The sequence below is a fragment of the Pithys albifrons genome, chromosome 27, assembly GCF_047495875.1.
Source record: "Pithys albifrons albifrons isolate INPA30051 chromosome 27, PitAlb_v1, whole genome shotgun sequence".
Taxonomy (NCBI): Eukaryota; Metazoa; Chordata; class Aves; order Passeriformes; family Thamnophilidae; genus Pithys; species Pithys albifrons.
The window spans coordinates 5,182,766-5,210,456 of NC_092484.1; the positions used below are offsets into that span (position 1 = coordinate 5,182,766).

Sequence of the window (27,691 nt, forward strand, 5' to 3'; positions counted from 1 at the left end):
ACCTTCCTTAAATCCCATCTCATTCCACCTCCTGCCATGGACAAGAACACCTTCCATTAGGCCAAGTTGCTCCAAGTCCTGTCCTACCTGGCCTTGGACACTTCCAGGGATGGAGAGTCCACAACCTCTCTGGACAACTGAGGAACTGAGAAAAGGAAAGAGCTTCCAAACTGGAGACTTGGATAATTTGGAAGTGACATAAATTCTCATTAAAAAAAAAAAAGAGCTTCCTGACTTGTTATTCCATTACCCAAATCTGGAAATGTAATCATATTAGATCAGCCACATTAACACAACAAAAAAACCCAACAAAAAGTGTCTTAAAGATTGAATGGATCTCTGAGGGATGAAGAGAAAGGAGAACAAAAGTCAGAAACCTGGAGCAAGCAGCTCTCCCTGTGAGCAGCATGGCCAGCCCAGCACTCAGGCCACTCTCTGACAACACAGTCGCAGAGGATGTGAAACAATCAGGATATGAAGTGATAGTTAAGGGTTTTTTTGCCAGGTAGGTGAGGTAAAGGGTCACTGAGAGCTGTGTGAGCACACCCAGCTCAGCAACGTAATGCTGAGTGTGTCATAGAGCTTAACTCAGCTTAAACATACCTCAAATCAGAGGAAAAATCCGGTAAAAAAAAGTCCAGGCAACTCTAAGCTATGTGGGGATGTGCTGCATGGACTCAGCAACCACATGGCTCCTAAACCAGCAGTCCCAGCAGCAGCAATGCCTCTGCTCCTGTTTTATGGGGGCTGGGGAACTCTGCCCCAAACCATGGCCCTCTTTGGGAAGGGGCCTGGAGCTGCCACTGCTCCAACTGAAAATGAAAAGCCAAAAACTTCAGCCCCTGAAGTTCAGGAGCTGAGGCTGGTGCTCTTTCATAAAGCCCTGAGTGCCAAGAAACAAGCCAAGGGGCACAGGCACAAACCCACCTGGTGGTGGGCTGGGAAAATGAAGTGAATCGTGGAATGGTTTGGTTGGGAAGGGACCTTAAAGCCCATCCAGTGCCACCCCCTGCCATGGGCAGGGACACCTTCCACCAGCCCAGGCTGCTCCAAGCCCTGTCCAACCTGGCCTTGGACACTTCCAGAGGTGGGGCAGCCACAGCTGCTCTGGGCACCCTGTGCCAGGGCCTGCCCACCCTCACAGGGAAGAATTACTTCCCAATATCCCATCTAACCCTGCCCTCTGGCAGTGGGAAGCCATTCCCTCTTGGCCTGTCCCTCCATCCCTTCTCGAAAGTGCCTCTCCAGCTCTCTTGGAGCCCCTTTAGGCACTGGAAGGGGCTCTCAGGTCTCCCTGGAGCCTTCTCTTCTCCAGGTGAACACTCCCAGCTCTCCCAGCCTGGCTCCAGAGCAGAGGGGGCTCCAGCCCTGGGAGCATCTTCATGGCCTCCTCTGGACTCTCCAGCAGCTCTGCAAGTGGGGTCTCACCTGAGAGAGGCAGAATCCCTCCTCCCCTGCTGTGGGATCAGCCCGGGACATGGCCATGAGTGGAACTGCCACTGAAAACAAGTTGCGTAAGAGTAAATCCAATCCCTTTCCCTCAGGGGGCTGGAGCTCCTGCCCCTCAGGAATGACCACCCAGCCAGACAAGTCCACTGCAGGTTTTAGAGGAAAGGTGTGAACAGTCTGATCCCACTGGACAAGAAATGAAGGAACTCAGCTTTAATTTTTTTTTTCTTTGAAAAGGTAAAAAACTCAACCAACCAACCATGTGCAATGGAGAGGCACATTCACCTTCCCACAGCTTCTGGGGCCATTCATCATTTGGATAAAATCCAGTTTCACATTGAAATTCAGCTGGACTTTCAAATGCAAATACGAGGAGAAGAGCAACATATGGTAGAGGTTAGTGGGTATTTTTCCTAATTAAATGGCACACTGCTGCTTTGTATAACAATGTTAATGGGGCACTAAGGAGCCTTTGGAAGGGAGACCACATCACTTTACAACAAAATGTCCCAGAAAGCAGAAGGGGCCCAGGCCACCGCTGCTCTCCCAGGGAAGGTCACGCACTCACTGCCACAGGGAAGGGTTTTGTCCCTTGTCACAATTAAGACTCGTCCCCTGGATGAAGCAGAAAGGTAAGGAGGGGATTGGCGACACAAGTGCCCTCCAAGGCTTGTCCTGAAGGAGTGCAGCCTCTTGCAGGTCAGGACCATGATGGATTGTCCCCTGGGGCACTCCTGGATGCCACCACACCTGTGACTGCAACAGAGATCCAGGAGGGCTTTTGGAAAGGGAAGAACTTGCCAATTCTTTGTCCCCAAGGGCCAGGGATGAAGGATGGGCAGAAGATGCTTCAGAACTCTCTGAGGAGGGGAGGAACAGCTCTGCCTTGAGTGGTGTCCAGAGGCTTTGGCTGCCACAAACCTGCTGCCATGAGTCCCCAGAAGAGTCAAATGCTGCTGCCAGAGAGGACCCCAGAGCTCGCTGGCCAAGCCCAGTGCCCTGCAGAGAGGACATGGGGAGCATCACCTGCTCTCCTGGAAGGTTCTCGGTTAGAACAAGCCATATTTGTAGATGACTGTCCTTTGCCTCACTTGGTCCAAAAAAAGCCACCTCCCCACACGTCCCAGAGTGCTGGAGGCTGCCCTTCCTCCCAGCCCTGGCCCCAGATGCTCGAGATGCTCTGATATGAAGCCCATTTATTTATTTTCAGTCCCTGCCTAATCATGCAAACTCCCCTGCTAGAAAAAGCTTATGCCACATTAACTTCACCTCCTTCTTACTCCTGACGCAATCCCCAGCTAAATTTAGAGGAAGACGTTGCCTGAGGTCACTTTGGAGGTGGGGATGTGCTTCCCAGGGTTAACAGGCAGATGGACAGTGTTTTTTAGCTTTTTCTCCCTGCTGGCTTTGGAGCTGGGCTACCCGGTGAGTTAATTGAAAAATTCAAGATTAAAAAATGGGGGCAGATGTCCTGGGCTGCCTCTTTCCCTTCCTTACTGGGGGAGCAAGGCACTATGAAGGCAACCTCCCTCCAGAAACATTAATCAGGGCAGGGAGAAGAGCATCAAAATATCTACTGCAGAAATTCTCAAATGCTGAATTGAGAAATCTTCCCTCACAGTTCAGCTTTTCCCTTTCTGATGTTTCTTTATATGTATTTCCACTCTGTAAGGTCACCTGGGACAGACAAACCAGAATCTCTGCATCCACATGGCAAAGCCACCACCCTTCATCCTACCCCAAACCTGGGGCAAATCGATTTTAGGATGACAGAGACATGATGGCCACAGTGGCTGCCCTTGGAGAGGACAGCCCTGGGGACCCTACATGATTCTCATGCCCAGGGGTCGGATTCTCTGGCAAAAAAAAACCCAAAATACTGACAAACCCAACCGTCTTCAGGTGCTGTTTCATTGTGGTGGGGAGGTTGGCCTGGCCCCCCCCATGGAGAGCTGCTGGGGAGTCTGTCCCCCATCTGTCCCCCCAAATCTGCTCTCTGTTGCCACACACACGTTCCAGGGCCACGAGAGCTCCGTGCCTGCCTTGCCTCAGGTGATCCCCAATGCTCAGTGCTCACTCTGCTCCCAGTCCCCTGTACAATTACACATTCAGCACCACAATGTATTTCACACTGTACTTCATGCCTCATTTGGCAACAAAATTAATTAAACTTTAAGTCACTGCCGAAGGAGAGCAGCACCTCTCTCCCTCCGTGGATATACAACTCAATTTGTTTAAGCTAATGTGCTAATCAAGGCTTGCCAAGTATTTGGGGACCTCTTGGCAGAGGGGGCTCTGGATCAGCGAGCAAGATGTGCTCCACACGGGTTGGGCTCTGCTTGGAAGGGACAGTGGCATCAACTCCCTGACCACAGACCATGTGACAGCGGCCTGTGGAAAAGCCCCACTTTCCTAAAATGCATTCCCTCCTCCAACAGCCCCAGGCACCACCACCACCTGCAGCCAGGCCAACAGTCATCTCAGGCATCTGTGGGGCTCTGAGCTGCCTGTTAGATGGGAATAACATAATCCTGGAATATCCTGAGTTGGGAGGACCCACAAGGATCATTGGCCCAACCCCAGGCCCTGCAAAGACACCCCAAAAATCCCACGCTGTCCCGCAGAGTGTTGTCCAAACTCTCCTGGAGCTCTGGCAGCCTTGGGGCTGTGCCCACTGCCCTGGGGAGCCTGGTCAGTGCCCACCACCCTCTGGGGGAAGGACCTTTCCCTGAGATCCATCCCAACCCCCTGGCACAGCTCCAGCTGTTCCCTGGGTCCTGTCCCTGGTCCCAGAGCAGAGCTCAGTGCCTGCCCCTCCACCTCCCCTTGGGAGAAAGGCACATCAAGTGGGTCACTACCCATCTTTGCTTCCCGAGCTCATCCCAGTGAGGCACCTGCACAGATCCAGCTGGGCTGGTGAACTGGGGAAGTGCCAGGGAAACACCAGCACCCAGTCGTGACACTGTCCAGGTCTTGTCCTCACCACACAGGATAAGGTGGGTGAATCAGTGCCTTCCTCGGTGTGTGTGGGTTTCCACCCCCTTGCTGTGCTCTCAGCTATTTGGAGGTGCAGGGAGAAGACAGGATAATCCCAGCCCACACAGCTGGGAATCCAATAGGCAGATAGAACCTCGGAGTGGTTTGGGCTGGAAAGGACCTTAAAGCCCATCTCATTCCAGCCCCTACCAAGGGCAAGGACACGATCCACTAGACTGGGTTGCTCCAAGCCCTGTCCAACCTTCCAGGGATGGGGCAGCCACAGCTGCTCTGGGCAACCTGTGCCAAGGCCTGCCCACCCTCACAGGGAAAAATAACTTCCCAATATCCCATCTAACTCTGTCCTCTGGCAGCGGGAAACCATTCCTCTTTGTCCTGTCCCTCCATCCCTTGTTTCAAGTCCCTCTCCAACTCCCCTGGAGCCCCTTTAGGCACTGGAAGGGGCTCTCAGGTCTCCCCGGAGCCTTCTCTTCTCCAGGTGAACGCCCCCAGCTCTCCCAGCCTGGCTCCAGAGCGGAGGGGGTTCCAGCCCTGGGAGCATCTCTGTGGCCTCCTCCAGGCTTTTTTCAAGTGGTCAACACCCTTCTTGATGCCAGCAAAACTGAGACACCTGCACTGGCTGCATGTCCAGCCCTGGCTTCCACCTGGCAGCCCTCCCTGCGTGTGATGGCACCAGGTGAATCCCTCCCTGCTGTGCCTGGAGCACATCCAGGGTAGTCCCAGGACCACAGACAGGCCTGTGCCAACACTTCCCCCTTCCAGCTAAAGTGGTTGGTCACCATCACCTTCCTACTTGTGAAACTTGTCCATAACATTGTTATCCAGTCAAGCTCAGAGTCTGCTGTTGTTGAAAATCCCACCTGTACTGGTGATTTTGGGTGCCAGTGGGCTGAGAAACGCATTTACAACATCCTTCAGCTGTGCTAACACTGGGGAATTTAGTGCCAGATGAGGCAGGAGGCTCTCCACAGCAACGAAATAGCACTTTGCATTAAATCCATCCCCTTAAGACACTCATTTGTTATCTCAAACTAAAAAAATTAACAATAACAATTCCAATTTGAGTCTCACTGCAAGTGAACACTCCCAAGGGAGATGCACTGGGCTGAGGAACTGGTCACACGCGGGACACGTGCTGGAGCAGGGCACCCCACAGGGCATGCAGGATTGGAAATTAGCAGCAGAGAGGGCCAGCACAAATGCCTGCCAGACCTGCTGGGCCTCTTCCAAAGCCATCTCTCTCCTTTGGAAAGGGCACAACAAGCGTGGAGGCCTCGAGCTGGGATGCTGAGCCAACATGTGCCGTTTGGGCAGTGCTGGGTGGGCAGGATTTGGGGTGGGCTGAGGCAGAGCTGCTGCATCCAGCACCAAATCCCAGCATCCTGCCCTCTGGAGACCATCCCTGCTGAGACCCTGCCAGTGGAGAAGAGAGCAGGATGGACAGGGCAGAGACAGCAGGCAATTCACAGAATCACAGAATGGTTTGCGTTGGAAGGGACCTTAAAGCTCATCCAGTGCCACCCCCTGCCATGGGCAGGGACACCTCCCACCAGCCCAGGTTGCTTCAAGCCCTGTCCAACCTGGACACTTCCAGGGATGGGGCAGCCACAGCTGCTCTGGGCGACCTCTGCCAGGGTCTCATCATCTTCACAGGGCAGAATTTCTTCCCAATATCAAATCTAAACCTACTCTCTTCACCCACTAGTTACTACCCAACAGCTCCTCTCACTAAAAGACAAGCAGGTGCTGGAGCTTGTTCCTGATCTCTTGACACACAGAAGGTGCACACCAAGCCCAGCTTCACCTCAGCCTTAGACCAGGCACGTGATTTTTACATAAGATACTGATCCCATCACAGCCTCTCCAGCAGGCACAGCTCCACTGGTAGGAATTGCCTCATCAAAGGAAGGAAAGAGCTCTGCCAGGAAGAGAGCACTGCACTGCCTCAGCAGTTCTGGCAAAGTTAGAACTGTGCTCAAACAAGGTCTGCAGCAAATTGGCAGTTTCTAAACAAAAGCTGTCACTTCTCTCAGTACAGTTTCGGCTCTGGCAGCCCAGCATTCTCTGTGCCCTTCCCTAGTTCAGAATCTCAAACCCAGTCAGGAGGACTCTTCTCCAGGGTGGGAGATGAATGAAAAAACCCAAAAGAACCCCCAAAAAAACTTCTCCTGAAAAAAATGCACCCTTTAACCTCTGAAGTCAAACACACACCGGGACAGGGACTGGGTTCTCTTTGTCTCCCCTCAGCTGCCAGAGGAGCACCAAGCTCCTGCCAGAGCATCCCCACAGCATGGTCAGTCACCCTGTTCCTTCTCCTGATCTCACTCCTCATGTGTCCACTAGAAACCACTCATGTCTCTGACAGCACAGGTCACTCTCACTTGCAGTGTTGCAATAAAATTCAAGGGGGAAAAATTAAATGTGAGGAAGGGAGAGACCTTCTTATTTCAAGACCAGGTTGGACAGGGCTTGGAGCAACCTGGTCTAGCAGAAGGTGTTCCTGTCCATGGCAGGGGGTGGAATGAGATGGACTTTAAGGTCCTTTCCAACCCAAACCAGTTTGTGATTCTGTTTCAACCTCACTGCAAAGGCACAGAGAACCATCTGCCCAGGTGGGGAAGCTCTGGGAGCAGGAACATGCACCCCAGGACACAGGGATCATAGATGGGACTGGGCTGTGAGGCTGCATTAGGGGACATAGGTGTGAAGACCTTCCCTCGCCATTTGTTCCTCCTTCTGTTTCCTGCAGACACACACTCCTTGCCCAAGCTTTTGAGACCTCCAAGTCTTTTCTTCCAGACCTTGGTTTCTGGATCTTGCTTAATGAGATGTGCCCCATGGGAAAAATAGGGAGCAGAAAGGGGAGAGGGAGAAGAACAGGAGCTTCCCAAGGGCAAAAACAAGGCGGAAAGCCCGACCAGTACGTGGGAGATGGACCCCACTGAAAGTCCTCCAGGCTTTGTTAGTGGAAAAGTCAGGACTGCAGCATCCTGAGTGTTTCCCTGCCATACCTGGCAGCATCCTCCCCCACCTCAGGAGTGGGCTCTACCAGCAGCAGGAATGGAAACACTCCAGAGTGGAGTGGGGGCTGCAGGGACTGCCTCCTTCCAGGCTGATGAGAGCTCACAGCTTTGCACGCTTAACCTTTGCATAGCAAGGCTTTTCCATAGAATCCCAGACTGGTTTGGACTGGGAGGGACCTTAAAGCTCATCCAGTGCCACCCCCTGGGTAGGGAGACCTTCTGCTAGCCCAGGTTGCTCCAAGCCCTGTCCAACCTGGCCTTGGACAGGGATGGGGCGGCCACAGCTTCTCTGGGCAACCCGTGCCAGGGCCTGCCCACCCTCACAGGGAGGAATTTCTCTCAAATATCCCACCTATCCCTGCCCTCTGGCAGTAGGAAGCCATTCCCCCCTGGTCTGTCTCTTCAGGCCCTTGTCCCAAGTCCCTCTCCAGCTCTCTTGGTGCCCCTTTAGGCCCTGGAAGAGGCTCTAACATCTCCCTGGATCCTTCTCTGCTCCTGTCTGAACAGCCCCAGCTCTCCTTTGATTTTCTTTGACAAAGGCTAGACAGCAACATTTACTTTGAAACAAATGGTCACACCAATGGGCTGGCAAGTGAATTTTTCTGCTTTGCCTTTTTTTGTTGTGGTGGCTCTGTGTTTGGTGACAGTTTGCACAGTCACACACGCACCCACCACATAAACACACAGCCTGGAGCCTGGACTTTAATGGAAGTGCCAGTTCAAAATATCAAGTCCTATATTGCACACCTCATGTGTGCCTTTCATCATCCATCAAAACAGCAAGTGAAGCCCAGCACTCTCACTTCAGCATAAGCAAAACATGTGGGAACTCGAGGCAGTTTGTAGGAAAACGTGATACAGCCTTACTAATAAAAGCTCCTGCTTTCCTCACTATGGAAAACAGTTGCAAATGGGTTTCTGCAGCCTGAGACTCAACTGCTGACAGCACAGCAACAGGAACACTGTGCTTGGCTCTTCCCAGCCCCAGATTCCATGGTTTCCCTGCAGACCACCCAGCGCCAGGGGTAGAGTGGAGCTCAGCACCATCCTGCTCCCACCAGGCAGCAGATCCTCCCCGTCCCACTCAGAGCTTCCTAACACAGGGCTGCCTGCACACACTAACTAATGAAACCTTCAAACAGCTCCCCCACAGCACCAATTAAAAAGACAACCTCATCTTTCATAGAATTTATGACTTTCAGTGCTGTTGCCACAGGTATCCAAGTTTGTGCATTGTTTAAAGCGGCTTTCAAAGGGGATCCAGACTCGCCTCCCTCCGGGGAGAATCCCTTTGCTTTGTTCACTAGACTGTAACTTAAAATTTGTTACATGCACCAGCTTGTAACCCTTTGAAAAACTCCCTGCTTAGCCAGCTTCAAATGTACACGATGAACTTCCCCCGATCAAAGCAATTCCCTCACAAGGAGCTTCAGCTCTCGAGCAAGAAAGGACACAACAAATTTTGGGAGTGGGAATCACAGCACAGGCCAGGAGGCGACTCTCCCTTCCAAACCCACTGGAGAGCCCAAGGAAAGGAGCTCACTTTGGCAGAAAGCAAGAAGGAAAAGGCATTTAATGGTGAATTTGCTTTCTTAGAAAGTTAAAACCAAAAAACGCTCTTTTATAGCAGAAGTTTTATCTGTCATCTGTCAGCAGGAGACCCCCATGACCCTGTTCTGACAGGACCCAATCCTGGCACCCCACACCATTTGGGATGCACAGTGAGATGGCTGAACACTCTCCCATTACCCACAGATGAAAAATTGGTGCCAGAAAAATTGGTGTTTCATCCTTCTGCCCACACAGGATGGGATGCCATCTTTGGGTTTGTGGCATTTGGGCTGGACATGAGAATTCACGGCCTCCCACTTTTCATCTCTCTTCTCCTTGTGGAAGTCCTGAGGAATGTGTAGCTTTTACTCCTGGTGCGCCGGGAGATGCTTTACGTTGGGTTTATTCCCTGCTCTACTGAGCCCAAACTCCTTTGCTGAAGCAAAGACACAGCTGGGACACGCTGACCCTGCCAAGAACTCAGCAGCCATGAGGTGACAGTCCCAGCACAGCCCAACTTCTCTGCCTCCTGCCACTCCTACAGTCTCAATGTCAATTAAAATGGCCATTTCCATGTGAAATTCAGCCCCAGTGGTTTCCTGCTCCAGGCAGGGTTTAATGAAGTGCTGTGAGGGAGCTCGTTGCCGCTCAGATTAGTCATTTATGAACTATGACATGAGGGAGGACATGGCTTGAAATGTTTTTGCTACTGCAAACAACACAGTTTGGGGAGGGGATGGTGAAACCACTGCCTTTAAGGGCCTGGACAACAGGCACGAGCTGAGTGTCCTGGCTAAAATAAAAGCCTAGCAGCAAATGACCCACGGCTCAGGCTGGAAAACACTGGTTGTAGCTCCAAGCCCCAGGAAGACCAACTTCCCGTGGTGACCTGTATGTGCTATAAATGCTGCAGACACAGGCTGGGTGACGTCAGCTCCATCCTCGTGGCAATTGTTGGCTTTCTCCCTGCCAAGAAAAGGCAGAGCGGAGGTGCTGAATTGTCCGTGCGGCGCGGGAGCGAAACCAGCTCCTCCCCGGAGCATTTAAGGACAGAAACGAGGGAAACAGTGGCAGAGCTTAAAATAAAAGCAGGAGACAAATAGGAAAGCAAAGGGATCTTGAAACGGGAGGGTTTGCATTAGCAATTTGAATGTTTCCGACTTGGAAGAGGAAAACAGGTTCTCCTTGGCAAAGGGGTCATTGGCACAAGCACCAGCAGCTTGGACAGGGGAGTTATCACAATCATGGAGTTGTGAAGGTTGGAAAACTTTTAAGATCATCATGTCCAACCCCACCATGTTCATCACTCAACTGTGTCCACAAATGCAACATCTACATGTTGTCTGAACACTTCCAGGGATAGTTACTCCACCACTGCCCTGGGCAGCTGTGCCAATGATGAACAAACCTTCTGGTACAGAAATCTGGGATTTGAAAAGGGATTGAATTTGGGGTGACTTTACAGTTGGGATTCCCCAGTAGCACTGCTTCAAATGCCTGTGCTCCCTTACTGAGCAGTTGGACTTTGGAAGCAAGAACTTCATCTTGGTAAGTGGGGTATTTGGGATAGGAGTGATCAGTCAGTGCCTTCATAGAATCATAGAATGGTTTGGGTTGGAAAAGACCTCTGAGAGCATCAAGTCCAACCCTTGATTCAACTCCAGTCCCTTTACCAGATCATGGCACTCAGTGCCACATCCAATCTCAGTTTAAAAACCTCCAGGGATGGGGAATCCACCCCCTCTCTGGGCAGCCCATTCCAATCCCTGATTGTAGTGGTTTTAGCTGGGCCTCAAATTAGCAGGCTCAGAGAATCTCTGTGGATTGGGAGACAGCTCTCACCTGACTGGGTAACCAAGGAAATATTTCATACCAGATGACGCAAACCTAAGATATGAGTGCAGCAGTGGAAGGTGTTTGGGCAGTTCCACCCTGGCCGAGGTACAAGCCAGACGTGGTGCAGCTCCTGTCTTGGAGTAGGCCCTGCTGCTCCTGCTGTCGCTACTTGCATTTTGTGCTACTTGCATTTTGTGCTACTTGCATTTTGTTTGAATTCAGGGAAGTAGAAACATTTTGTTGTTATACTTTGCTTCTTGCTGGGTGTCTTTTAGAGTGCTTATGAATCTAGAGTAATAGACCTTGTATTAACTGGGGAGTGGGAAGTTATTTCTTGTTATACATAACTTGTGTGTGTTACATTGTAGTTTTCTCCTGATTTTCTCTTTTCTGTATAAATACATATAGTTAGTTTCAGCATAAACCTAGTTTGAAAGTTTTTTTCCCCCTTCTCCCTTTTCTCAGCCAGAGGCTAACTCTGTTCTTTGGGCAGTTGGCATTTTGCCAGCTCAACCCAAGACACTGATTACTCCCTCTGTAAAGAATTTTTTTCTGATCTCCAACTTAAATTTCCCCTGGCAGAGCTTGAGCCTGTGCCCCCTTGTCCTATTGCTGAGTGCCTTGCTCCCTTCACTCCTCACTCCCCTGGGGACAGTGTAATAGCTCCTCTGGAGTGGAAAAAAACCCCAAAAGCTACACATTCCTCCAGGATTTCCACTAGGAGAAGAGAGATGGAAAGTGGGAGGCCATGAATTCTCATGTCCAGCCCAAATGCCACGAACCCAAAGATGGGATCCCATCCTGTGTGGGCAGAAGGATGAAACACCAATTTTTTTAGCATGTAAGACTTCATCAGTTTATTATCTTGGGGTGAGTACACTGAGCCCAAATGATGAGATTCTGGCACTGTGGTGCACAGCACTGAGCTCAGACTTACACAAATAGGTGTTTGCTTCTCCTTTCCAGGCAGAGACAGCAGGGGATGGGAAATGCTGCTCTGCCTTCGTCGGTGGTACAGGGCCTGACTGAGCAGGAGTGCTGACTGAGCTGGAAACACTAAAGGTGAAGCCTTGGCCTTCCTGCAGGCAAGACTTAGGGAGCTAATCTCCAGGTCCAAACTATGGCGTGGCTGTGAGACACTCGTCTCCCTCAGCAAGTCCAGGTCCCTGAATCCAAGGACCTTCTGCTTTTCACCCTCTGACCACATCAGAGTTAGCAAAGATTTGACTTCCAATCAAATTTTGACCTGGATGGCTGGGTATGTCTTTGGGGATGAACAAACTTTGGGAATGATCAGGGCCAGGCTGGACAGGGCTTGGAGCAACCTGGGCTAGTGGAAGGTGCCCCTGCCCATGGCAGGGGGTGGAATGAGATGAACTTTAACATCTCTCCCAACTCACACCATTCCATAATGTTATGATTCCAACTAGTACCTGATTGCACCTTGCTGACAACTAGTGAATAAAGCTAAAACATCAACAAACTTCAAAAACAATCACTCACCACTACCTAGGACCTCATTTAGACACCCTGGATCCTTCTAACAGGCAGAGCACACCCCTGTGCATGGAACATCTCACTGATGTCTTACTGCAGTTATTCACCCCACCAGCAAAAAGCCAAAGACTCAGGAACAGGGAGAAGTCAGAAAGCCAACACACAAATGAAAGGTATTCCCTGCTCTGAGGTGAGGCCAAGGATGGCTGTCCAGGGGATAACTCTGCTGCTGGAGCAAAACTCACCCCCTACCCCAAGCCTCGTGCTGGCAGATGTCTCAAAATCTCCAGCCCTTGTTCTTGTGGGTGACTTTAACCTGCCATATCTGCTGGGAGCTTCAAACTGCAGAGAAGAGGCAGTCTAGGAGGTTCCTGGAGTGTATAGAGGACAATTTCCTTCATCAACTGGTAAATGAGCCTACCAGGGGTAAGGCCCCACCCACTGTTTACAAACAGAGGGGCTGGTGGATGATGGAGTGGTTGGAGGCCGCCTGGGGCAGAGTGACCATGAAATAGCATTTTCAGTACTCAGGGATGTAAGGAGAGCCATCATTAAAACCTCTACACTGGACTTCTGGAGGGCAGAGTTTGGCCTATTCGAAAGACTAATTCAGAGCATACCCTGGGAAACAACCCTTAAAAACAAGGGGGTCCAGGAGGGATGGACATGTTGCAAGCAGGAAATTTTAAGTGCACAGCAACAGGCTGTCCCAGCGTGCTGAAAGGCAAACCAGAGGGGAAGATGACCAGCTTGGTTAAATAGGGAGATTCTGAAGGAAATTAGGGATAAAAAGGAAGTTTACAGACTGTGGAAAAAAGGGCTGGCTACTTATGAAGAATTTACAAAGACAGCTGGGTCATGCAGAAAAGAAATCAGGGAAAGAAAAGTGCAATTTGAAGTTAATTTGCCTAATTCAGTTAGGGATAAAAAAAAAGTCCTTCTATAAATACATTAATAACAAAAGGAGGGGCAAGGAAACCTCCATTCTCTGTTGGACTTGGAGGGAAATAGAGTTAACAAAGATGAGGAGAAGGCTGAGCTACTTAACACCTACATTGCCTCAGTTTTTTCCAGTAAGACAGGTGGCCCTCAAGACAACTGGCCTCTGGAGCTGGTAGACAGGAAGAGGGAGCTGAATAGTCCTCCTGTATTCCAGGAGGAAATAGTTACTGACTTACTGAGTCAGATGGATCCTCACAAGTCTATGGGACCAGACGGGATCCATCCCAGAGTGATGAGGGAGCTGCAGAAGAGCTTGCCAAGCCACTCTCCATCATCTTCCAACAGTCCTGGCTCTCTGGGGAGGTCCCAGATGATTGGAGGTTGGCGAATGTCACCCCAATCCACAAAAAGGGCTGCAAGGCTGACCCTGGCAACTCCAGGCCTGTCAGCCTGACCTCGGTGCCTGGCAGGATTATGGAGCAGATCATCCTGAGTGCAATCACACAGCACCTTCAGGGTGGACAAGGGATCAGACCCACCCAGCAGGGGCTTAGGAGGGGCAGGTCCTGTCTGAGCAACCTGATCTCCTTTTACGATCAGGTGACCCACCTGGTGGATGAGGGGAAGGCTGTGGGTGTGTCTATCTGGACTTCAGCAAGGCCTTTGACACTGTCTCCCATAAGATACTCCTGGAAAAGCTGGTAGCCCATGGCTTGGACAGGTGTACCCTCTGCTGGGTCAGGAGCTGGCTGGAGGGTCGGGCCCAGAGAGTGCTGGTGAACGGGGCTGTGTCCAACTGGGGCCGGTCACCAGTGGTGTTCCCCAGGGGTCTGTGTTGGGTCAGGTCCTGTTTAACATCTTTATTGATGGTTTAGATGAGGGGATTGAGTCCATCATCAGCAAATTTGCTGATGACACCAAGCTGGGAGGGAGTGTCGACCTGCTGGAAGGCAGGAGGGCTCTGCAGAGGGATCTGGAGAGACTTGAGAGATGGGCTGATTCCAATGGGATGAATTTCAACAAGGCCAAGTGCAGGTCCTGCCCTTTGGCCACAACAACCCCCTGCAGCGCTCCAGGCTGGGCACAGAGTGGCTGGAGAGCAGCCAGGCAGAGGGACCTGGGGGGACTGAGGGACAGGAAGCTCAACATGAGCCAACAGTGTGCCCAGGTGGCCAAGAAGGCCAAGGGGATCCTGGCCTGGATCAAAAATAGCGGGGCCAGCAGGCCCAGGGCAGTGACCCTTCCCCTGGACTCTGCCTTGGGGAGGCCACACCTTGAGTGTTGTGTTCAGTTCTGGGCCCCTCAGTTCAGAAAAGAGATTGAAGGGCTGGAGCGGGGCCAGAGAAGAGCAACGAGGCTGGAGAAGGGACTGGAGCACAAGTGCTGTGGGGAGAGGCTGAGGGAGCTGGGGGTGTTTAGCCGGGAGAAGAGGAGGCTCAGAGGTGACCTCAGCACTGTCTGGAACTCCCTGAAGGGAAGTTCTGGCCAGGTGGGGGTTGGTCTCTTCTCCCAGGCACTCAGCATAGGACAAGGGGGCATGATGGGCTCAAGCTCTGCCGGGGGAAATTGAAGTTGGATATCAGAAAGAAATTCTTTGCAGAGAGAGTGCTCAGGGATTGGAATGGGCTGCCCAGAGAGGGGGTGGATTCCCCATCCCTGGAGATTTTTAAACTGAGCTTGGCCGTGGCACTGAGTGCCATGATCTGGTAAAGGGACTGGAGTTGGACCAAGGGTTGAACTTGATGATCTCGGAGGTCTTTTGCAACCCAATCGATTCTATGATTCTATGATTCCCAACCCAGGATGCCATGGCAGGATGAAGAAGCCTCCGCAGAGTCTGAGACTGGGACAGCAGGGATTGTGCAACGTCCTCCAGCACAGTTGTATAACACCAGTGCTCTGCTTTCATGAACTGCTCCCAGCCAGGCTCAGAGAGCAGCAGCCCAGAGGAAGGGTGGTGTCAACATTACCTTGCAGTCACCCGAAAGAAGAGAAAGAGTGGGGGGGACACTCAGGGATTCTGTGTCGTTCCAGTGGCTGTGGAGCCAGGGGGGGTTCAGCCCTGCAGCCTCTGCTCCTGGGCAGCACCACGGCCCAGCAGCCAGGCCAGGCTCCAGCAGGGATGTCAGTGCTCTGCTGCTCTTCTCCCCCAGTGTGGGGAATGTCTTTTGTGGATTATTTTAAGAGCACAAGTTGTGGAGAAACCCTTACTGGAGAGTTCAGCTTCCATCTGGGTTAACCCCAGAGTTTTCCCCCCTCTGAGTTTCCTCCAGCACCCACTCAACGGCTTCCTTTGCTGTAAAAGTGTTTGCTCAAAACCCATCTTGACATGCAGCTAAACAGCTCAGTTTGAGAGCATCCCATTTCCCTGGTCAAAGGGGGCAGGAGTAGGGCAGGGCACAGCCCCCCATCCCACTGTTGCAGGTTCCCCAAGGCCCCACAGCACGCTGGGGCAGCAAAGTTGCTCTCCAGAAAACCCAGTCCGGTCTCCAGGATGTCACAGCATGGCTGTCCCAAGAGACCAGGATCCCCTGGACAGCTGGAGGCAGCTCAGGGTAGAGAAGGTCAAGTTTTAACCATCCACAAGGTGTTCAGCAAGAAGGACAGCTGAACTGAACTTTCCACATATGAGGGGCTGTGCAAGCCCTGCACAGAGCAGCTTCCCCAGGCATCAAAACACTGGCACAGCACTGTCCAGGAATTCCCCACTTCAGCCTCACATCAACCAGCACCACATTTCTCATCACACATCTGAGGCCACACACCCTTCAGAGTCTGGGATCACACCCCCATCCCCAGAGCTGCCCTGCTCCCAAAGCCCTTGGATGTCAGCATCCCTGGCACCCTCCTGGCACCCTGGAAGCACTCAGCCAGGAGGGCTTCACAAGATCCCTTTGGGAATGCCAAGATCCCTCCCGGGGAGCTCCTGGAGGGACTGCAAAGAGCAGACACCCAAACTGCAGCAGAGCCCCAGGAATGAACCAGCACCAGCACATCTTCAAGAAGGGACAGCAAAAGTCTTCCAAGGCAGTGCAGACATGTCTAAGCAGCTTAGAGAACAGCCCTGACTGTCTGTTCCCAGGATCCTGGAGCAGAGGGACAACAATCTCCAGCTCAGGCAGCAACTTCTTAACTGAAGACAGATCAGCAAGAGCAGCTTTGCCCACCCAGAGCCACAAGGAAATCAGCCAGAGAAATAGCAGGAGATCACCACCAGAAAAATACATAACAAAACTACAGAACCCCCTCCTTTGGTGTCTCTGGAACCAAACACAAATTTATTGCAAGAATCATTATGGTATTAGCAAAAAAAAAATGACAGTACCTGATCCTCCAAACTGAGTGCTCGCTAGGGTCGTGGGTCTGTTTTTTCCATTAGCCACTGGCAGGGGAAACATCTAGAAAAACAAGAAGATGAGAGAGAAGGGAAGAGAAAAGAGATTTCAGTCTGTTAGTTTTACTGTGCTGTTGCAAAGGGGTCAGGTTGGGGGAGGAAAGGGGGAAGAGAAGCACTTCATTGATGCAAAAAACTTCCCTCTCCTCGTGTCCCTGCTCCATCAATCAGCTGCACGAGGGGCAGGAGGGCAGCTCTGCACTAACACACACACCCCCCTACGTGCACAAACTGGTCACAGGGCACTGGTCACTGCACCAAGCCTGACAGAGCTCAAGGAGTGTTTGGACAATCCCAGGCACAGGGTGTGAGTCTTGGGGATGGTCCTCTGCAGGGCTAAGGGTTGGACTCCATGACCCTTGTGAGTCCCTTGCAACTCCATCCTCTGTGAAACTCCTGTGCACACAGCATGCCTGGCTCCTTGGGTGCAACTGAAGACCAGCCAAGGAGCATCACTGCTGTGGCCAAAACCAGCAGCTTCTTCCCTGACTTGCTCACTGAGGCCCTCCCTCCACGGGGCTGACTCCCTTCATACAAACTCAGTGGGATAACGACACTGCAGCACCCTGAAAAGCTTATTTTCTCCCTCCCCATCAACCAGCTCCCATCCCTTGTCTGTGGACACAAGCAGTGCCTGGGGAGGACGTGGGCAGCCCCTGGGCCTGGCTGGCACAGGCAGAGATGACTCAGCCCCACGATCTGGTGGTGCCTGAGCTCGGTGCCAGCTCTGAGGGATGAGCTCTCACAGGGCAGCTCTCACCCCGCTGCTTTGGAGGCTCCAGCAGCACCAGGACCTGACACAGCCCTGCAGTCCTGGGGAGAGGCTACTCCAAGTGCAAAAGTTGAAAAAATTAACCTATTTTACAGCTTTAGTCACTCTGGGGACTTGTTTGCTCTATCGCTGCAGCTTCAGTATCACAACTGAGCTATCCCTGCCAGGAGCTTCCTCAAAAATACTGCACACCTCGTCACCTAACCTGTATAAATATTTTTAATAAAAGTTGAGGAGTTTCAGAAGCTGTTATTTAATAATTTACATGCACCTGCGTGCAGTAGAAAAGAAAACTAATTCTCCTACACACAAATGGAGCTCCAGCCAATAAAAAAACTGGTGGAAAAACGCTTAGTGAATTAACATTTTAATATCCTTTTTCTACTCAAGATACTTTCACCACCAAGTCATTTGAATTTTTATTATTTTTAGCTTTGTAATGTCTGAGTAACTCAAAAGTTTAATGCTTTGAAGATTAAACAATGTAATGGCACAAGAGCCTACAGAAATGCAGCGTTTCATGCCCTGACATAGCTGATGTCTGGCTGTGGTCAGAAACATTCCTTTGTGCAGAGCCGTCTGCCCAGCTTTGTTTTCACAAAGGCTGGGGAGAAAAAAACAAGAAAAAAACAGTTAAATGTGGTAGAGATGTAAAGAAAGCAGTTAAGGAACCACTGCCATTCATAAAGAACACAAATTTGGGATCATATATATGTATGCACAGGGTGTAGATGTTCTTTACATGGATTTAAATAAAGGTATAAACAGTGTTTAAGCACATTGGCACTGCTGCCAGCACCTGCCCACACCTGCACACACCTGGCTGCCCACAGACCCCCACCATGGATGTGCCCACCCGAGGGGCTCCAGGGGTGTTTGGGGTGGCCTGGCAGACTCATCAGATGAGACTTGTTTCCTCAGGAAGTTGGGCTAGAAAACAAAAACAAACCCCAACACACCGAAGGCTGCAGCCACCCTTGCTCTGTGCTGCTGCAGGGCTTCCCTTGCAGCACAGGGAGAGGCTTCTGCAAAGATCTCCAAAACTACTGAAAATGGAATTTATGGGGCTGATCCCACCTGGCCTGCGCTCACTCCCTGCACTTAAGGTAGGGAAGAGGCTTAAGTGGTTAGAAACCCCCTTTCCAATGGCCAGGGGCAGGTCTGCATGTGCAAGCAGGGGGAGAAGGGATTCATGATGAAACCAGCAGTAAAGAGGCATCCAAAAAAATAAAAAAACCCCCAACAAATAAAAAGCAAGGCACTGCTGGCTCTTTTTCATGAGTATTTCTGCTCAGCACTTGTTGAGGCTGAAAAACCCAAGGTTTGAGCAGCAAACACGAGTGGAGAAAATGAACAGCCTTGTTCCACTGTGCACCCTGAGCCTGCTGCTTCTGCAGAACAGGACGTGGGTGCTGCCACCCCTGGTGATGCCCAGCAACCCCCATGGCCCCAAAACGCCTCCAGAGCCCCGGGGATGCCCTCCCCTCCTCCACCTGCTTTCAGAGGTGTTTTGAGGCTGATGCAACACCTTCCTGCTCTCCCTCCCCAAGGGATTTAGGAGTCACCGACCCCTTCCTGCACCAGGGCAGGCAGGGATGCTCAAGCACAGAATCATGGAATCTCCTGAGCTGGAAGCATCCACAAGTATCATCCAGTCCAACTCCAGGACCTGCACAGACACCCCAACAATCCCACCCTGTCCCCCAGAGTGTTGCCCAAACACTCCTGGAGCTCTGGCAGCCTTCGGGCTGTGCCCAGTGCCCTGGGGAGCCTGGTCAGTGCCCACCACCCTCTGGGGGAAGGACCTTTCCCTGAGATCCATCCCAACCCCCTGGCACAGCTCCAGCCAAAAAACCAAAGGGTGATGGAGAGGGAGGAACCCCGGGTTACCCCTCCACACATCACTTTGCAGCCCCAGGAAGCGTTTTGGGGTTTTTTCTTGCTCCCAGCTTCTTTTTCCACTGTGGTGTGGGCTGCAGCCCCGAGGAGCCGGCACAAGTCATACGTGAAGTGCCGCCTGCCCTCGCTGGCGTGTGTCGCTCACAGGCAAAGTTCAGCCACCCACTGCAAATTTCCTTTCTGCTTTTAAAATGCTGCTTTAAAAATAAACTGGGGGGGAGGGAGGAGATGAACCGGAGCTGGCACCTATGGAGGGACCCAGGCATTGAGGAGTGACCAAGACATGAGCTCTCAAGGGTTGTAATTGGGTCATTACTTGGCCTTTGTTAGATTTGAATAATGTAGATTTAAACGGTTATGTAAAATCTCCCATCTTAAATCACTGTATTTGGTTTCTCAAGTCCTACCTCCAGCCTCTCTGAGAGCTGACAACAACTTCTTCAGACCCTCATAGCTCAGTTTCCACCCCTTGCAAAGAATTTATTCTCCATCCACCTCTCCTAGGGCAAACCCAGTGCATGGGAAAATCCAATCCCCTGCATCCTCCCCCAGGGAGGTTATAGCCAAGAGACCCCACACTTTCAACAGCACACTCATAAGCAAGAAAGAGAATTTGCCAGACACGAGGAACATCAAGCAGCATTTCATTTACTGTGCATCGCTTTTCAAATTAAATCAGTTTTCATTTTCTCCCCTCTCCCACCTTATGAACTCCAGGCTGAACCAACCTCAGGCCTGAACTCCAGACCTGAAATCTATTTTGCAGCGTGGAAAGTATCCAGCTGTTAATCTGGGGAGAAGAGGGAATTCGACTCAAAAACCACTGCCAGCAGGACATTTTATACGTGTTCACTTAAGACAGACCTTCCTGACTATGGCCCCAAACGCCCACTGTGGCGTGAAGTCAAACTTTGCAACTGCTCCACTCTCAACAAAAATGAGAAGTTTATCACAGAAATGCAGGCCCTGGCCTTGGCTGGAGCAGGGCAGAGCTTCAGCATCCTCCAGCAGGGCAGAGGGAGCTGCTCCAGCCCTGCCTGCTGCCACCAGCCCGGCTCCCGCGGCCGATGCCACGGCTGGAGCCGCCAGGGCTGGAGCGCAGCGGGAGCAGAAATGAGCCGGCAGGTTCTGTGCGACTGCTCAGGCCCCTGCCCACCCTGCCCCGCCTCAGCGAGCCAGAAACCCCCTCCATAAGCAGCCTCCCCGCAGCATATGGTTAATACTCTGCTAATAATCATGGCTGTTAACAGCATCTCGCTCCTGCCAGAGCCCCCGGCTGGCACGGAGCCGCTGCCGCTCTCTGGCTCCGCAGGCACTCGGCGGCAGGGATGGACCCCCGGGGGGCTGCTCTGCTCCAGCTCTGCCGTGCCCAGGGGTGCCCCTGTCCTTGGAGCAACCCAGCCCAGCCAGGATACCTGCCCACACCTTCCCACAACACACCAGCACGGGCCCAGATGAGACACTGCCTGGGAAACCACAAGTCACAGGAACAGCAGAATGTCTTGTGTTGGGAGGGACCCCCAAGGATCATCCAGTCCAATTCTTGGCCATGCCCAGGACACTCCAAGAATCCCACCCTGTCACTGAGAGCGTTGTCCAAACACACCTGGAGCTCTGGCAGCCTTGGGGCCGTGCCCACTGCCCTGGGGAGGCTGTTCAGCGCCCACCACCCTCTGGGGGAAGAACCTTTCCCTGAGATCAAAGTCCATGCAGTTGAGCATCTCCCAATGGTGCAGGCCAAGGGCAGCTCCCACCATCTGCAGCCTGTGCCCTTCAGACCAACCTGCAAAGCCTGGCAGCCACCAAGGCCCAGCCTAATCAATGGGTTGAGCTGCCCACTCGGGACTATATGCAGGATGCTTTCTCAAAAGCTCTTCTCCAGATTTGCCAGCCCATCCTGGCTGGCTGCCAGGCAGCAGTGGTGAAGGTAAGCTACAAATTACCTGCACTTTGGGGCAATTATAAACGGCAATTTGTTCAGGGGTAGAGGTAAGTGTGCTGCCATGCACACCCCAAGGAAGTGATGAGGCTGCACTGCTCGCCCTCTGGTTTCAGCTCACTTACACATTCCTTAGATTTTCGCCCTTATTGGCAAATTACATTGGCCAAAGGTTTGGGGGAGTGCTTTGTGGCTCAATATCTACCCAATGGCTTTATTTATTAACATGGGACTGTAAGCCCAATTTACAGCACCTCACACAACCCTACCCCATTTACTGGCCCCAGGAACTCATGGGAGACTATACAAACCTATTATGGCCAAATCTTAAAATTCCCACAGCAAAACACCACTCAGGGCTGGACCACAGGCTACTGGGGCTGAGCACATTTTCCCTAAAAAAACACAGTCCAAATCCTGGTCTGAAGCAAATGCTTCCAGCTGCTCTGAATATCTCTAGATTTCCCTCCCATCTCCTCTCCTGGAGAGGATTGCTGAACTGATGCTCCACTCCTGTTTATTCAAATTAAAATATAAATATACTTGAAAGAGGGAGTTTTTTGGTTGAAAAGCACACAGGGAGAGCAAACCACGGAGCAGCCTCTTTGACAGACCTACCATGTACGGTCTAGGAAGCTTTTCCATTTCTCCTACTCATCCTTGAGGAGAGATGTTAATATTCCCTTTATGCAAACTCAGGAGAAGGGTGTGTGGAGATGAGGGCTTGTGAAACAGAGCTGGCTCCAATCCAGGCTGCGTCGGAGCCCATCGGCCAACTGATCCTGGAGGGAATGTCTCCGAATCATTTGCTGGCAAATGACATTTGCAGGCCCTGATGCTGGAGCAGCCGCCCCCGGTTCTGCTGCACAGCCCTGCACCAACACAGGACGAGTTCTGGTCCTTCCCAGGTCTACACCAGTGTGAAAACATTGAACCCAACCCCAAATCCAACCCTTCGGTGTATATTCTTCTCCAAGGACAGGAACATTCGTGGACAGAGGGAACAGGTCAGACCTCTCCAGGGCATACAGCTCTGAGCATGCAAATGAGGATGGCTCGTTAGATTTGGAAAGGTCTTGGGGTTTTTTTAAAGCTCTAAATGGTGAGTGGGATTTGATTTTTTTTCCAAGGGGGCGAAAAAACAAGTGGGAGCAGCTGCAGCTCTGGCCAAGGAGCAGACTCTGGGTTACTGACCTAAAGTGCAGTTCAAAACCTCCACTGCAGGAGATTGAAAGCCCCAGGGCTCCTGCCAATCAGCAGGACCTCTGAGAGAGGGACAAATAACCACACACTCCTTCCCAGCAAGCCCTGAGCTGATTCCTGGTTTTACAGGGATGCTGTTGCTGCAGCCCCTACGTCTCTGGAAAACATCCTACTGCAAAAATCCATCACTGGTAAATTAACAGAACCAGCCCCCCAACAGAAGGATGAAACTGGGAGAACTGGGCCTCTCCTGGAGGAGAACTGCTCTTGAGGGTGGCTGAGACTCCCCCCACCAGTATGAACAGGAACAAACCCCAGCTGCATAAAAGGGTTTATGTCCCATTGCTGAACCTCAGGGAATGGATGAAGAAAAACAGATGAGCTTCAGCACATCCACAGGTGTCACAGGTACCGAGACAGCAGGTGACCCTGGTTCTGACACCTCTTTTTCTCCCTTCTCCTCCAAGGGGCAGGAAATCCAGCCCAGTGGAGCTGTGGGAGGGGTGACCCAGGCCAGCTCAGAGCCACAGTAGTGACACTCCTGGCTATTCCTCCTCCTGGAACTGTTGTTTCTATCTCTGCAGCACGTTTGCTTATCTAAACAGCAAGACACATGATCCAAGTGCCATGAGGGTGCAGCACACAACAGAGGAACCCAACAGACAGTTGTTTGCTTTTGAACACCAGCTCTGCCTTCCACGAGTCACCTGCCAAGGAGAGGCAGCACCGCTGGCAGCACAACACGGGACGTGCCAGAGACAAACCCCCCTCTGCTGTGACTAAGGGGACTTCTCCCTCTGAGCTGTGCACACCCTTTGGGGGGAACTCTTTAGGTCCTGTTTCTTTGAAAATAAACAGCTCCTAAATGCAGCTCAAGGTTTCCAGGATATAGAAGAGCAGAGCATGGGGAACACAAGTGTCCAACTCCTGCAAAAATGATGCGCTGGAGAGCTTGGACACATTTCAAACTGTGACAAAATAACCTGTGGGAGCAAAAGTTTAATAGTCTGGATCTGGGGAGAGGAAAAAAGCTTGATTAATCAGCTACTGAAGTTACATCTCTGCATGGCTGCAGAAACAGTCACTCAGTGAGCATTTAAACAGAGAACACACAACTCTGTTAATTCCCCCCAAATTTCCCATCCAGAAAAAACCTCTCTGCACTCCCTGCAAGGAAGCAACACACATTTGAGGGGAAGAGGGGGGTGAAAGGAGGGGCAGAGGCTTTGCTTTAACTTGAAAATAAACAAGTTGCAGCACATGTGCACGCACACAAACACGGCACATCTGAAAGCCATCATGTCCAATTTACAGGCTCCCATTTCCTCCCCTGTGCAGCTCCAGCCCCGGCAGAGCCCCGGGGGCTGCGGAGCCCCCCGGCCGCGCTCGCTCACTCACCATACTGAAGTCCAGCAGGTCACTGAGCTCTTTGTCTGTCCCAACTGCAGCCATTCTCTGCTGCTGCTGATTCATATTCCCACAGACTCAACAGTGGCAGTCCTGGCGAAAGCGAGGGGGAGGGGAGATATTTTAATGACTAGAGCAAACTACCCACCCCATTGATGAATATTTTAAAAAGACAGAGCGAGGGGATGAGAAAAGAAAACCCCCCTGCGCGTCCCCAGCGTCCAACTCTCCTCGGAGAGCACAGTCGGAGTCCTCTCACAGCACCCAGCGGCACGAACAAGCGCTCTATTGACCAGACACACTTGTATGTTAGTTTTTTGCTGCCAATTCCACTAGTTCAGGCCAATTCTGTTCCTGGCGTGTGGCGAATGAAGGGGGAGAAGGAGGAAAAAAAAAAAGAGTCAACTCATTTATCAAAGGGTTCAGGCAAGTTATCACTTGGGCGCTTGTCTGGCTCGCTCGCCCCCTCGCCTTCCCCCACGCTCGCTCCCCGCAGGAGGCTCTCTTGTCCTTGCCTAGTTTTGTTTAAAAAAAGTGAAGGGGGAAAAAAAAAGAAAAAAAAAAAGTCTGATGTTACAGTTCTTTCCTTCGGGTCGCCGAGCACCTGCAGCTGCTTTTTCAGGGGCTGTGTTTGGGGATGCTCAGCCAGGCTGTGCTCAGTGAGAACTGAACCTCTCCGCTCCCAAAAGGGATTGGAAACAAAAAAAAAAATTTGTTTTCAGAGTGTTTTGCGAAAATAAAGCCCTCCAGGCAACCTTGCAAGATAGGTAAATATTATTCTTCCTAATTTTACAGATTATTTTTTTTTCAAAAAGGGAGATTGATCTTTTTGGCCAGCTTGCTATGATAGAAAAATATTTCTTTGGGAGGGAGGAAGAGAGGCCTGGGATGAGATAAAAGATTCCTTTTTGGGGGGACTATTTTTTTTTTAGGAACTCATTCATGGTTACAAAGGGCAGCTGGCCAATAAATTTAACTCATTAATCATAAGGTTAAAAGAAAAAAAGAAGTGAAAAAAAAGAAAACTCCATGTGATCCAAAGCATTTGTAGAGTCAGCCACTACATTTCAACGAAGTTTTATAAAAAAAAGGCTGAAATCAGCCCAGCGTGTAAAAACCCTTCACCACTATAAAAAAACAGCCAGGGGATTTCTTTTTTTTTTTTTTTAATTTCCTTTGCAAAGCCCTTTTTAAAGTGCCATCAGCGCATCAGGTCAGTATTTTTAAAGCCACTTTCCCAACCTTCTGCCCCGGTGCTTTGAGCGGGGCCGGGGGAGACGAGACCCCAGAGAAGGGCATCACTTTGCAGCCCCCCCAGATCGCCCGGGGACAACTTGAACAATACCCAAAGTCAGGCCGGAGTGGTCTATTTTTATTTATTCCCCACGCACACTTTCTAACCCCGAACCAGCCCTGGGGGTGCGGGGCCGGGGACCCACCGCAGCTGTCCCTCCCCAGCCCGGACAAAGGCTCGGCCGCCCCGGGGGTCCCACGGGCCGCCCCGCACCGAGGGGTGGGTGGGTGAAGTTGGGCAGGGCCGTGGGCAGGGGGGGCCCGGCGAGCAGCCCCCGCCTCGCACCGGAGGGCGAAGCGGCCCCCACGAGCCCCGTGCCCGCCGCGGGGGCTGCGGGCTGTCCCCACCCGCAAAAAGACCCCAAAACAGCCGTGCTGCGGCTTGTGCAGCCCCGAGACCCGCGGGGGCGAGGGGGCTGCTGTGGCTGAACTTCGCAGCGGGACAGGGCACGGGCACCCCCCGGCACGCCGGGGACCCGCGGACCCCCCTCCAGCCGCCCCGCACGGCCCCCCGCCCGCCCCGCCGCTGCCGCCCCCCCTTCCTCCGGCCCGGCAAACTTTGCCGAGGGGACAATAGCGCCGAGCCCGTCCCGTCCCGCTGCGCAGGACCGAGCGCGGGGACCGCGACACCGGGAGGCAGCGCCGGGACGCGCACTCCGCGCAGCACCGGGGGGAGGGGGGGGCCGGCGCGGCCGGGTTCGGTTAATATTTTATTATTTTTATATATATTTTTATTATTATTATTTTTACCTGTTCCAGGCCGGGCGCGCCCGGGGGCAGGGGAAGCGCATGAAGGGTCGCGGCGGGGCGGGGGCGGCCGCGGCGCCCAGGCCGGCCGGGGGGGGCGGCGGCGGGGGCGCCTCTATTGTTCTCCGCCGCCGGCGGATACAATGTAGCGAGAAAAGCGGCGCGATCGCCCCGCACCGGGCGGCGCGTGCGCCCCGGGACCGCCCCGCGGCCCCGCCCCGCAACCGGGCCCTAACGCCGCCGCCCGCCGTGCTGCTGCTGCCGCCGCTCCGCCTCCCGCCGCTGGCCCGCCCGCCCGCCCCGCGGCCCCCGCATGGTCCCCCCGCAGCGGCGGCGGCGGCGGCGGCGGCGGCAGCGGCACAGCCTCCCCCTCCCGGCGCCCCCCGCCCGCCTCTGCCGCCCACCTCCCCCTCCCCGCCCGGCAGAGTCGCGGCCTCTCGCCCCGCCCCCGCCGCCGTATCCCTCCGCTTCGCGCACATCCAGCGGAGAACCGCGCTGGTTCCTGCCCCCCCGCGCACACCCCGCGGCTCCAGCGCAGGTGCTGCCGCAATGGCGGCGGCGGGATGGGCGTGCGGGGCGTGCGGGGGGCGCGGCGAGGCAGCGGCGGGTGGGGGACTATGTTTCGTAGCGGAGGGGAACGGGCCAACAGAGCGCGGTGGTTCTGACGACACGGGGGGCTCCGCGCGATGGACTGATAAAGCAGCGGGGCGCCGCCCAATGGGAAGGCCGCGCTGCTCTGAGTGGCAGGTAGCGTAGCCAATTAGAGCGCGACCTTTGGCTGGCACCGCCCACTGAGCGCGGAGGCGGGGCGGGGGCGGGCGCTGGGTCCCGGTGCCGCCGGCGGGGCCTCCGGTGGGGCGGCCGGGCCGGGCCGGGGTCCCCCGGGGGTCTCGCCGTGGAACTCTTGCCTGCCAGCAGCTGCCGTACAGCCCCCACCACCCGGGTGCCCCCTCGAGGGGCTGGAGTGGCCCGGCGGCACCTGCGTGGCGGCCGCGCCCCGGCCCCACCGCCCCCTCGGGGGCCCCGAGCACCTTCCGCGGCGGTGGGGCCGGCGAGTCCCCCCGGCGTGTGGGGCCGGAGCAGCCCCGCTGTGGGTTCTGGGGTCGCTCGGGAGCGCTGAGAGGCCTGGGCGGGTCTGCGCGGCGGCGACCCGGCCTCGGGAAGGGCCTGCGGGGCGGCGGGGATGGGGATGGGGATGGGGAGGCCCTGTGTTATGTCCCGAAGTCATCGTTGACCGGTTTGGTTTGGAAGGACCTTAAAGCCATCTCGTTCCACCCCCTGCCATGGACAGGGACACCTTCCACCAGCCCAGGTTTCTCCCAGCCCTGTCCAACCTGGCCTTGGACACTTCCAGGGATGGGGCAGCCACAGCTGCTCTGGGCAACCTGTGGCAGGGCCTGCCCACCCTCCCAGCCAAGAATTCCTTCCCATATTCCATCTAACCCTGCTCTGGCAGTGGGAAGCCATTCCTCTTCCTCCTGTCCCTCCAGGCCCTTGTCCAAGTCCCTCTCCAGCTCTCCTGCAGACTCTGGAAGGGCTCTCGGGTCTCCCCAGAGCCTTTCCTTCTCCAGGTGAACACCCCCAGCTCTCCCACTGTGGCTCCAGAGCAGAGGGATCCAGCCCTGGGAGCATCTCCATGGCCTCCTCTGGACTCTCTCCAGCATCTTCATGTGCTTCTGCTGTTCCCCAGAGCTGGAGGCAGCTCTGCAGAGGGGTCTCAGCTGAGGGGGGCAGACAGGCAG

General features: G+C 53.3%; 1 protein-coding gene across 17 annotated transcripts in view; it reads right to left on the reverse strand.

Moving 5' to 3' along the window:
- The window catches only part of TCF3 (transcription factor 3), a 96,236-nt gene extending 70,012 nt beyond the window's left edge, over positions 1-26,224 (reverse strand). For all 17 annotated transcript variants that reach the window (XM_071578371.1, XM_071578370.1, XM_071578364.1 and 14 more), the window contains exons 1-3: positions 25,953-26,224; positions 23,901-24,002; positions 16,621-16,693 (exon numbers count right to left, since the gene is read on the reverse strand). In XM_071578371.1, the coding sequence (XP_071434472.1) occupies positions 16,621-16,693; positions 23,901-23,975 (148 nt within the window). In that variant the 5' untranslated portion in view covers positions 23,976-24,002; positions 25,953-26,224. The remainder of the gene's footprint in view (positions 1-16,620; positions 16,694-23,900; positions 24,003-25,952) is intronic.
- Positions 26,225-27,691: the final 1,467 nt, after the last annotated feature.